General features: G+C 35.7%; 1 protein-coding gene across 1 annotated transcript; it reads right to left on the bottom strand.

Moving 5' to 3' along the window:
- Positions 1-4,715: 4,715 nt before the first annotated feature.
- LOC138879162 (uncharacterized) lies at positions 4,716-5,090 on the bottom strand. The gene has a single exon (XM_070158753.1). It carries the CDS (start codon positions 5,088-5,090, stop codon positions 4,716-4,718), a length of 375 nt encoding a protein of 124 aa, XP_070014854.1.
- Positions 5,091-13,642: the final 8,552 nt, after the last annotated feature.

Here is a 13,642-nt window from a genome sequence, read left to right as displayed (position 1 = left end):
ATAAGTTTTGAAGAGGGAAATATATCTTGATCAATGGACAATGGTAGGTATACGGAGCTCAGGTTTTTGTTGTGCCACTAAAAGTTGTGCTTGTGGGGTTGTCTTTATTTCTTCATCTATTAGACAACCTTTTCACTTTCAATTATCCACGTTTAATTTGCTTCACCAAAACACAAAAACTGTGTATACTACTAAGTTACTCGCACGGGTGTAGGTGTCCGATACGGGGTACGGATTTAAAGGTCGGATCCTTTAGATTCTGGGATACTGATCCTAATACGGGTACGTGTATGGGTGCAGGGATCCCGCTAACAATAATTCAAAATATTAAAAAAAATTCTAAATTATGAGAAATTTTGTGGAATACTTACGTATAGCTTGTAAAGTGTGGATTTCTTTTTAGTTCTCAAGTTGTAGATAAGTAAAGAATTGATTTTCCAAATAAAGTATGTTATTTTCTTCAAATTTATCCTTATTTTGGTTCTGATTTCGAGAATAAAATTGTATCTCGTCTCAAATTTTTCCTTCTATCATGGTCAAAGTATCCAAAATTATTTGACAAGATCCGGTACGGATCCCATAACTAAACCTATACTAATGTGGGTCCGGAATCTAAATATTATTTTTTTGGACTCAAATTACCTTAATAGGTGTTTTAAAAAAAAATACATTTCTATATATAGCGTGCAAAAACAAGTCGCTATACATTAACGGTAACGTCTGCCGTTAAGGTATAGCGTCGTTTATTCATACGCTATATGGTCTGACGATTTGACTGCCACATATAGCGTCTTGTTATTGTACACTATATATAGCGTTTTCTTTTCATACGCTATACCCCAACTTAAATATTGCCCTTCATCTTCTTCCCCGACCACCCTTTCCCCCATTTTTTTAAAACCCCATTCTCGCCCCCCACTGCCCGTTATTAAAAAAAAAATTGTGGGCCCCTCCCGTCACACAAAAGGTTAAGAACGTAGGTCCCACATCGTAGTAGAGCATTGTATTGTTGTGGTTTAACTCCTTCGTCTTCAAATTTTCACACAAAACACTCACTACATCGAGGTATTTCGATTTATTTTATGTCCAAACTTGTATAATAATGTATATCACTGGCTATTGAATGTGCTTTCATGTCGTTTGTGTTTTATTTACGAAACTAGTATGTTATATTTATCCGGACTTAGATATTAGTGTTTTAAAAAAAAATGTAAATTGAGATTTAATTTTTTATGTTAATATCCGAATTTAGATATTAGTGTTTCCATGTCGTTTTGTGTTTTATTTGCGAAACTAGTATGTTATATATATTTTTGTTAATTTATGTGATTAAAATGTATTTGTTGTTTATATTTAGTTTATTTATTAGCTTAGTAAAATGTAGAAACTTTTAGCGTAGTAAACTATATAATATTTTAGCGTAGAATCCTTGTAGTTTAAGTATTTCTTGTAATGGTAGATTGTTATATATACTTTGTACAATTAAATACTCATAATTATAAAACAAACGCACACAAAATTATCAAAAAATTGAATTTAACACACATAAATATTCATGATAAGTTGGTGCTACTGGGCCTCAAATAGTGAGCCTGGAACCCAATTGTTATATATACTTTGTACAATTAAATACTCAAAATTATAAAACAAACACACACAAAATTATCAAAAAATTGAATTTGACACACATAAATATTCATGATAAGTTGGTGCTACAGAGCCTCAAATATCGAGCCTGGAACCCAATTGTTATATATAATTTGTACAGTTAAATAATAAACATACAATTAATGTTGTTTAATTTACAATTGACGACATGGATGCGCCTATATATCCCGGCCCTTACTCTCGTGAGCTATTAGTGCTTCAGGGCAATCATAGGTCTGCCCATATATGGGAAGGAGAGTTACTTTAAGTTTCACTTTCAACTCCACAACCTCTTTTAAGTTGTTTTTCACGTTCCCACTGTTTTAAACACAAATCATTAAGATCGTTCAACAATCCTTTGTAGTATTCCTGGTGACAAGGTTCATCAATCCATACCTCAAAATCGCAGATTAATCAGATTTATGAAAGTTCAATGTTGTTTCAAGTTCTTCCGAATATATAATTTTTTTTATTATCATTAAAAAACTGAAATGGAGAAATTCAACTCATAATTAACAAACATAATTTTATTTTATAATTCTTGCAACATAAACAAAACAACTAAATAATACAACACAAACTCATTGATAGTTAGGCACAATAGAAGAACACCCACCCCGAGCTTGATTATTGTTGCCACCCAAAGGACATTTTCGACGGTCGTGTCCTATTTGCGAGCATATACCACATCTGCGCGCATAAACGGTATCACTAATATCCATTTGGTTCTGTATATGCGTTCTCTTCTTCACTTGTATTCGTCGCAAATAGGACTTGTTACACACCATTTTAATCAAGCGGCCAATAATGCTCAGCACCTATTGGCTGCAACTGCTCATTATATGTGTTTAGGTACTTCACAACACTATATTGTTGATCAACATAGTTGGTTACACCTAAACCAACTTGTTGAAAGCACTTGATGGCATGTGAGCACGGCATGTGGCAGATGGACCATTTCCCACAAGAGCATAACCTTGTAGATTCATTTAAAGTATGTACATTATTACCCCGATTTTGATGGATAGCGGTGCGAACTTCAAAAATATTTCTTTCGTTATCATACTATAAAAATGAATGCCAATGCGCTCGTCGTCTGTATTTCTCAAATCTCTGCATTGGCACTGGCATAAATTCAACACCCCTTTCTATCAATGACGTTGCAGCTGCAGACCTTTCAACAAACCTCTCTGCCATCTGCTTGAACTATATCCGCACCATGGCTGTGACAGGCAATCCTCTTGCCGACTTCAATAACCCGTTGAAAGACTCTGACACATTTGTAGTCAGAGTTCCTGATGATAGTCTATAATTGCGTGTTTTAGTTGATTATTACACTCTAATTTACTGCGCTTTAGTTGAGTTTGCGCTTTAATCGCTAGTGTTTTGCACTAATTATGTGTTTTATGCCTTGTAGGTGTGATTCCGAGCTATATAGATGTTATAGAATGAATTTAAGTAATTTGAAGCTTTGAAGTCTGAGTAAAAGCTCAAGGAATTAAGCCGGGATCATGTTCGGGGGTCAAATTTGATAGTTGAGAATAAACGAAGACTCGATGAGACATATTGTGCAGTGTCTAGTAAAATGCACATAACCCTTTACTCAGAAATCTATTTTGGCTCCATAATATATAGTTGGAAAGATAACTCAAAGTACTACAACTTTCATGTTTTGCGTTTTTCCAAATTCCAAACGGAACAAGATGAAAAACCACGGTTTCACCGCGACCGCGGCAGAGTGCAGACGCAGACAATAGAAGAATCAGCGGCCATGTTTGGCCGCGGTTTGACCGCGACCGCGGTAGAACTGCGGTAGGAGGCGAAAATTTCAGTGAATAAAGTGCAAAATACGGGATTTTTAGCCCAAAAGCCTTTTTTAAACACTAGACTTCGCCCAAGAGAGGCATGTATTGAATTTTAGAGTATCTTGGCAAGAAAAACAATTGTGAGAGATCATCCAAAACATCTTTCTTCTTTTCTTTGATTTTGATTGCTAGTTTATGATGAATCTTATCTTAGTTTATTTACCCATAGCCATGAGTAGCTAAATCCCTTGTCTAAGGTTTTGATGGAACCTATTGGGGGATGAACTTCTTGTTTATGCGAATACAAATTGTTAGTTTCAATCTTTATTTATTCAACTATGTTCTTGTTGTAGTTAATTGACAAGATCCTCAATTAGCTGTGCCTATTTAGTGTGCATAACCCGGAAGAGAGTGCATATTTAGGTTATTGTTGAATAACACCACTCCTAAAGTATAAGAAGAATCTATAACTGCGGGTTTAAATGCGGAATTAGGGATAACAAAGCCTTGGGTGCAATCTTAAGTGAACTGTGTTAATTAAAGCTAGCTAGTGTATCTCGGGAGAGTGCAATAGTATATTACTGTGATTACTCGGGAGAGATTTACGAAAAGTATTCATGATTGATAGAGGTGTGTTGGGAGATTTGTATGAAGAATAAACAAAAGGGATTCCATCAATAGGGGAAATCTTTACCTTAGCTTTTTCTCATCATTGTTTACAACCTTAGCATTTTAGTTTACAGATTGTTATTTACTTGCAATCTTAGTTAGTAAAGAAACCTTCAACTGTGATTAAAAAGTTTGGAAAATTGGTTCTCAAGAGTTTAGTGGGTCTAAAGATTATGATTGATAGGTTAACTCTCTGTGGATTCGACCATGAGCGTAATACTCGGGTTATATTTGCAACGTCCGCAGAGTCCTTTTTAGAGAGCATAGTTGGGCGCGATCAGTTCCCCATCGCCTGCCACCATCCGCATGCAAATTCCACTTTTCAGGGTCATGTCGCATTAACCAACGATAGGATGCCTCGTCTTCTTGCCTGATATATTCCATGTGCCTCCGGAATTTATGCTGTTGGTGGTCTGTTGCTGCCATCCACATCAAATCATGCAGTTCTTTGTTGGGATATGCCTTATGGAAATTGACTTTAAGGTGCCTAACACAGTAAAGATGGTAGGCATAAGGTTCTTGCCATGCAGGCAAGTTCTCTATAGAACTTAAGATACCACTATGCCAATCAGATATTAGATAAATACCAGAACGCTATTTGACAACGTGCTCTTTCAAGTGGTTCAAAAACAGTATCCACGTCTCTTGGCTTTCATTGGCACAAATAGCAAAAGCTAGAGGAAATATCTGTCCATTGGCATCTACTGCCACGGCTATCAACAACTTGATATTGTACTTTCCATAAACATGAGTGTCGTCTATGGATATTACGGGCCGACAATGCGAAAAACCATCAATTGCTGGTTTAAACGCCCAAAACACATAATTGAATGTATATTCTGGTTTACCTGGAATCCGCTCAAGCTTCCATTCAATAACTGTCCCGGGGTTAAACTGCTGCAGTGCAGCCATATACCTGGGCAGATCTGCAAATGACTTATGCCTTTCTTTTAGTAATGGTATGGCCATGTTCCTGGTGGACTGCTGTAATGCACTCTTTGATTTTATACCTTATGGATGCTTTGATGTGTGGAATAAGAACAAAAGAAATCAAGTCAATATCCAAGTTGAAGTGATTCCCGTTGAATGTGTCCATTTCGCATATGTGGGTGAGAATGTATTTACCCACTTTCTACATACCTGTCTTCTTCTTGCTTGCACGCAACATCTAATGACATGTCCAAAACAACCTGCGACAAACAACCTTGTATACAACCGGACTTGACTCCTATACTGTCATCTCATGACACTCTTTTACGTTGTGCATTTTACAAGCCCTGCTTAGGCGCGCTTTATCAGGAAAAAGCATGCCCTTTGCCAGCACCGTTGGTCTAGACTCATCCCACATTGCTGTCCGAATTTCATCAAAATCCCTTGTGAGAGCTTCCACATCCAGTATGCTTGGCAAGTTATCAAGGTAAGGAATCTCTCTTGAATGAAACGACACTTGGGACTCGTACACTCTTCGTCTATGTGGGTGGAGCATACTCTCTCGTCAAATCAGATCCTTCCTTCTCATCCTCCTTATCACCTCCTCACGAAGAAAGGGCGTCTCGTCTCCAAATTCATCAGCATTGTTGTCGTAATCACTGTTCTCTTCCTCACTCTGTGCATCTGCAAGATCCCGATTTAATACGTCATCTTCGGGCAATTGAGTGAGTACATTTGGTTCAACTTGCTCGTTTTCACTGCACAATCAACAAAATAATAAGATGCTGAATTTAATAAATACTTTCCATATAGCCGTATCACTTCACTTACAAGTCGTAATGTGATAAAATTCCATGATGGACATTTTCATTTAGGTGATGGCTCCCAGATGGACCACCATGATCCAACACATCAAAACTATGCTTGGGTTCAAAATTTGTAAAATTCATATCCGACTTGTACCTCCTATTAAATATATGAGCGTTAACACAAATTTAATACAACAAAAATGTACATCGTAACACAAAGGAAAATTGAAGCTTATCACTCGTCTTGTGAATTATGTAAAGCAGGCGGGGATAAGTTTAAATCAAGGAAAATTCTTTCATCCGAAACTTGTCCGGCAAAAACTCCTCCAGAATAGCCACCTGATGACTGGGGGTTATCCGGAACCTGTCTGGCAACCTCATTGTTTGGAACATCTTCGACCTTGACGTACATATCCAACATATTTATTACAAGATATTCCCGATATTCATCCGGAGTCCTCAGAAAATCCCTCAAAGTTTCATCAACGTAGATGTTTAACTCCGAGTAAAAACCAACCCCTTGCGGAGTGACGGAATACATATATCTTCCGGTTACTATAAGTATCACTGAACGTTTCCTCACACCCATTTTTTTGCATAACAACGATATCAATTTATCGTACTCTATTGTAAGTGGTAATTTAACATGACCATGTGGAGATAAACTATACCTCACAGAGTTATTCTCCATCACAACCTCACCCCCCTCCCCCAATATAATGAAACTCTTATTCTACGCTCTTCAGACATTACAAAAAAAATCCTTCAGAATTTAACAACAAGAAAAAATTGAACAGGAGTTAGAATTTTATGTGAACGAATTTTCCTAAAATCCTAACCACTTTATATAGGAAATGGTTAGCCCGGGATATAGAAATTTTTTGCCGTATATCGTTCTTTAAATATACGCTATACACATTTAAATTATTGTGTTTGTCAGTTCACTTATTGGTGGGTCCATATTCAGGGTATAGTGTTTTTTTTTTGGGCATTATATGTATAGCGTATGAATAAAAAACGCTATACCTTAACGACAGACGTTACCATTAATGTGTAGCGTCTTGTTTTTGCACGCTATATATAAAAATGTATTTTTTTAAACACCTATTAAGGTAATTTGAGTCCAAAAAAATAATATTTAGGTTCCGGACTCATACTAATGTCGTGTTGACTTGTGGGCCAACCTGGGCTAGTGCAATAGTATACACACTAGAAACACGTGATTTTAATTCGAATCTCAAAATTCTACTCGATATTTGTGGTTGAAGTAAATGCTAATTTTTGTTAACAATTTAATTGTTTTACCGTTTGATAGAAAACTTTTTTTTAACTCGTAGTAGTATTTTATTATACTGGTTCGATATATTTAAAATTTAATTTAAAAACAAGGTTAAGCTGATTTAGCTTTATAATCGATCAGTTTGAATGTCGACAGAGGCGGATCTAAGATTTGAATTTTATGGGTTCAACCTCTAAATTTTTTAGTATTGAACCCATTATATTGTTAAAGTTATGGGTTCAAATCAACTATTTATTCCTATTTTAAATAATTTTATCTATAAATTTATGTTCCGCGTCGAAAGTATTGGGTTCAATTGAACCCGCCGCTGGATCCGCCCGTGTCGATCAATAGCATAGTTTAAATGAGTTGACACGATGTAAGTCGTATGATTTATTACAGAAAAATGTATGTAAGTCATATGATTTATTACAGAAAAATGTTTTACTTTTAAAATACAGTTTACTCTGATATTTATATTTAACACATGACTACCTCCGACTATAAACTAAGCATTTAACAATAAATTTTGAGAAGAAAAATGAATAAGACTTGTTGTGGTCCATCTTGGGGCCCACTGCAATAATACACACTAGGAACACGTGCTTCACATTCGAACTTTGCAAATTCTACTCAATATTTATTGTAGTAAATCTTAATTACCCCTAACATATACTTCCTGTCCAAAATAAGTGATTTTTAACTGTTTTTATGCAGATTAAGAAATACACCTTTTAATATTAATTAGCAATGAAATTGATCATATTAATATTTACTATCTCTTTACATAAATACTCCTAACACTATTTACTGCAAGGACAATATAGGAAAAAAATAATTAAATCATTCTTGAAATCTGGAAAAATTACTTATTTTGGACCACAGAAAAAAGGCAAAAAAAATCACCTATTTTGGACCGGAGAGATTAGTACAACAACAACAACAACCCATCATTGGTGAAGTTTGGGAAGGGTAGGGTGTACGCAGACTTTACTCCTATCCAGGGATAGAGAGGCTGTTTCCGGAAATTACCCTTAACATATGTTTTATAAATTATTTCTGTTACCGTTTTGATAGAATTTGTTTTAAACTCATAGTATTATCTTTTACGATTTGTTTAATAGGTTTAAACTTAATCTAAAAACTAAGTTAAGCTGATCTAATTTTTTAAATCTATCAAATTGAATATCGATCAATCAAATATATTTTAAACAAATAGAAACGATGGATGTCACATGTTTCATTACAGAAAAAAATGTTTTGCTTTTAGCCGCTATTCACTTATGCTGTGTTTTACCAGTTGCATAGCATAAAGAGTGAAATACAATTTACTCATCTGATGTTTAGATTTGGCCCACTACTCCGTCCGTGACTTGAGACTAGGCATTTGACTATCAATTTTGACAAGAAAAACGAAGAAGAATTGATTCTATTGTAATACTGTAACAACAAATTTGGTGCCTGAAAAAAAAAATTTAAAGACAAGAGGGAAGTGCGGTGCACGAAGCATCCCTGTTTACTGCGAATCCGAAGAAGGGCCGCACGTACCCTAAGGGGGTTGTAATATAAACCGTCTATACTGATGCAAGCATAAAATAAATTGTACTCCTAGTATTTAATGTAAGTAAAATGAGTGTTAGAATCTCTTGAGTTTCTCTACGTCTAGAGAAAGTATCATTTGAATTTTCTTTTCTCTTCAACTGTTAACTCAAGGGACTGTTAGGGATATAGGAGATATGCCCTAGATCCAATATCATATTTGATGATTTGAATATATTTTTGTGAACATTATTTGATATAAAATATGTATGGCATTTGATATTCTTTTATCATTGTTATTAATTGCTTGATTAATTTGATAAGGTCCTTGATTAAATTTTGAGACTTGACATTGTGATGGAGATCATGATAATGAGAGTAAAGGTTCTTATAATTTAATCTAAATTTGTTCTTGATCGTAGGATTATTAATTTAGACATTAGTAATCTGGTTAGATCAATATTTATGTGATCGTCTTTATGGGATAAAGATTAGTTGATCTCATTAACTAAATTACATAGATAGATGATGCATATAGAGATATGATCATTGAACCGACTCATTGGATAATTCCTAATGGTTAGAATTACCATAAATTGTCAATAAGATATTCTCTTGAAGAATGTGATGTAAGAGTTTCCTTTGACCTGAGATCGTCATTGTAATTGACAAGTTATTTATTGTGCTTTGATACCAGACACCTATGGCCCAAGGGCGATAGTTGAAAGGATATTGGGTACGATTAAATACGTGTAGAATTAGTGATTGATCAAGATGGAATCTGTCAACTCTTGGTAATGAGTTTAAGCGCTCCATGTTGTCATGAATTATAAACGACCAAACTAAGACCTTGGCCAGGGCAATTGAATGAGAGAAGAAATGAGTTTCTTAGGTCATTCATTGGTCGATTATATTTGACATGAACACATAGTTGGTCGCCTATTAAGATTTGACAGTTGAACCATATCCTAGGGTGATTCAGAGCTATAAGGACAGAAGGAATTACTACATTATTCTTCTACTGGTTCTTGAGAGTAAATTGTATACTTCATGCTATCCGGTCGTTAAGGAGTGTTGCTAGATGCCACCCTTAATTGATTAGTATATTGGTGTGATCAATTTACTACCGGTTTAGTATTGAACCTATGGGGTCGCACACTCTCGAGTGTTCTGATCTTTGCTAAAGGATTAATTAACTTATTATTTGATAATTAAATTAAGGAATTTAATTAGTCAAATAGATTTAGTTATTAGTCCAAATGAAATATTATTATATTCTTTGCTAACACAGATGATATAATTAATATTGTGAACAAATTGAACTTTTCTATTTGGAATAGAAAATTAAATTATCTCTTAGTTGAAATATATATGTGATATATATAATTAATATTTACATAAAAAATATGTATATAAATATTAATAAAAGGTTGATTTAGACGTATTAGTGAATTCCATTTTTTGAAATGGATTCACGTGTTAAGTCCACAAAAAGGACTTGTCGGCAGTTTAAGGTCTTAAACCCATTTGGAATGGGATTCATATATTTTCAATTGAAAATTTACGTTTGGCATTAGACTTGCAAAAAGTCGCCGCCTCTAACTTTTCCTTAATATATATATTGGACTATATATATATATATATATATATATATATATATATGAAGCGGGCATATAAAAAAAAAAAGATAAGTAGACCTAATATATATAAAACGAAAAGAGTTTTCGGAGGTGCCGCACAAGAAAAACTAAGAGATAGTCTTGGCAAAGAAAATCAGTTTTCTTGTTGTATTTATTGACTGGATTTTGAGAAAATTTCACCACACAAATTTCATTCAATTTATTCACGAGCTTCATTGATCAAAGTGTTGATAGCAAGGATCAGTCTCGGTGTGGATACGCATAGAGTCTTCACACTATCGAAGAAACTTTGAAACGAGACTCTCTTCACCAGGTACGTCTGAGATCCGATCTTTGACATGTAAATAAAGTTTAAACACGAAAATATCTGCCTAGGATTGTTATTGTCTTCCGCTGCGTGTTACAAACACTTATATGCAATCCTTCAGTGGTATCAGAGCAATGGTTTATTGTGTCTAAAATTTATTTACGAAATATTTTAATATTATATTTGAAGAGTTCAAACCATAATACATGTGTCTTGTGCAATAGTTAAATCGTTGAATGTTGATATTATTTTATTGTGGATAAAATATGTATTCACATAACTATTGAGATAGTTCATAACTTGAATTTGAAATTTGTATTAGATACGACGGGATCTATAATAGGCTACATAATTCTATAGTTATTTTTAATTGTTATTAGTTCATGAGATGTTAATTAATAATGATATTCTGACATAAATTACTTTTTTGTGATATATGTGATATATAGATTAAATATGTTAGAAGAATGTTGAATTTTGTTTTTATGTCACATGCTTGTTCGTTACTTAATTTTGAATTATTTATTACATGTGATGTAAATTAATTTAGGACTAAGCATGTAGACAAATTGAACCAAATTCGCATGCTATAAAAGATTTGATCTTCATGTTATTAAAAGTTATTTTAGTAACAACTCCATCTTACTAAAATTTGAGTTCTTAAATAATAAAGTATAAGATATTTTATTATAAAGCTATCAATCAAAGTAAATAATTTTACTTATCTCTTGTTTATAAGGAGCGGCCTGACTACCAGGAGATTTATAGTTCGAGAATATGTTAAAATTATTTATTGCATTAGATGTATGGATTGAAAGTGTGACGACCCGGCCAGTCGTCTCATGAGTTACCGCTCTGTTTCCCCCATTTCTGCTTCTTTATGCTTCGTTATCCGTACTTTGCGGTATCGGATTGGTTGGATCGAATCCGGAATGATTTTGGTAAGGTTTGAGACACTTAGTCTTAAGGAAGTTTAAGTTGGAAAAGTCAACCGGATGTTGACTTGTGTGCTAGAGGGCTCGGATGTGAGTTCCAATGATTCGGTTAGCTTCGGGTGATTTGTGACTTAGGAGTGTGATCGGAATGGGTTTCGGAGTAGAATTAGATTTGAATTGGCGAAGTTGATATTTTGGCGATTTCCTGTTGGTAGGCAAGATTTTGATATAGGGGTTGGAATGGAATTTTGAGAGTTGCAGTAGTTTTTAGGTCTTTTGGGATGTGTGTGCAAAATTTCAGGCCATTCGGACGTGGTTTGGTTGAGTTTTTGATCAAAAGCGGAATTTAGAGATTTTAGAAAGTATGGCTTGAATCCGATGTGTTTTGCGTGATTTGATGTTGTTTGAGGTGTTTTGATGATTGGAACAAGTTTGAATAAGGTTTTAGGATATGTTGGTGCCTTTGGTTGAGGTCTCGGGGGCCTCAGGTGAGTTTTTGGTGGTCAATCGGATCATTTTGGAGTTTAAAAAATTACGGAAGTTGCAAGTCAGCTGTTGCAGGATTTTACTCTTCGCGTTCGCAAGTGGACCCTCGCGTTCGCGGAGGGCTGGGAAGTGATGCATCGCATTCACGTGAATGGCTTCGCGTTTGCGTAGAGGAATTGGGTCAGCTGGGTTTGAGGTCAAGTTGTTCATCGCGTTTGCGGGAGGGGGAGCGCGTTCGCGAAGGTTCGTCTGGGTAAAGCATCGCGTTCGCGAGGGCTTGGACGCGATGGCGTAGGAGAAAAATTGGTCAAAGTAAATTTGTGCTTCGCGAACGTGAGGATTCGACCGCATTCACGAAGAAGGAATAAATGCCTGGGCAGAATGTTTTTAAGCTCGTCTTGTCCGCGATTTTGGGGATTATTTCCTCCATAGTTGGTCGTTTTTGGAGATTTTTGAAGGAGATTGAAGAGAGATTCAAGGGGAAACGTTTGGAGGTAAGCATTTTGGACTAATAAACTCGATTATTATGTGAATTCCACCTAGAAAATCATGGAACTTAAGCTAAAAATTGAAGAGATAGGGCTTGGAAATTTGGACATTTGATTGGGGATTTTAGGACCATTTGGGGTCAGATTTGAGAAACTTTTGATATGTATGAACTCGTGGGAAGATAAGGAATCTATTGATGTAAAAATTATTAAATTCCGAGACGTGGGCCCGGGGGTCGGGTTTTGGTAATTTCGGGATTTGTTCCATTTACTGATTGTTTTCACTTGGCTTCGTTCCCTTAGCATATTTTGACATCCTCGTTCTAATTTTGGATAGATTCGATGCGAGTGGAGGCCGATTCGAGGGGCAAAGGCGTCACGAGATAGAGATTTAGCCGGTTCGAGGTGAGTAATGATTGTAAATGATGTTCTGAGGGTTTGAAACCTTGGATTTGCACACCATAGTGCTATAATGAGGTGAGACACATGCTTGATGACGAGCGTGGGGTCGTGCACTATTGGGGATTGTGACTTGGTCCGTCCCGATTGATGGTTTTACCGCATATTTGGCTGAAATCTATTTGCTATCATCATTATTTTGGCTGAATGCCATATTTGGGTTCGTGCCAACTATTTGAACCCTTCGGGGATTTTTACTAGTATTTCCTCACTGTTTTGACTTTATACTTGAACTCAGTCATGTTATTTTCCACTGTTTTCATACTCAGCCAAGTTTACTCAGTTTTATTACTTAAATGATATTTTAAATGATGTTTGGGCTGAGAAATACTATTTTACTATTACCCGAATGGCTTGTGAGGATTTTGACTGAGTAAGGCCGAGGGCCTATGTTGTGAGGAAACATTTGATATTGATTATGAGGTCGAGGGCCTGAGATATGTACGCCACGAGGTAACTTGATTGATATAAGGCCGAGGGCCTAGTGATGATGCCACGAGGTGGCTTTATATTGCGCCTGGGCCGTAAGGGGCCCCTCCAGGAGCCTGTACACCCCAGTGAGCGCGGGTACCCATTGTGATGTGAGATTGAGCCCGAGGGGCTGGTATTGTTCTATGTGATATCCCGAGGGGCTAGTACTGTTCTAAGA

The sequence above is a fragment of the Nicotiana sylvestris genome, chromosome 10 (genome assembly GCF_000393655.2).
Source record: "Nicotiana sylvestris chromosome 10, ASM39365v2, whole genome shotgun sequence".
Taxonomy (NCBI): Eukaryota; Viridiplantae; Streptophyta; class Magnoliopsida; order Solanales; family Solanaceae; genus Nicotiana; species Nicotiana sylvestris.
This window is presented reverse-complemented; position numbering and strand designations above follow the sequence as displayed.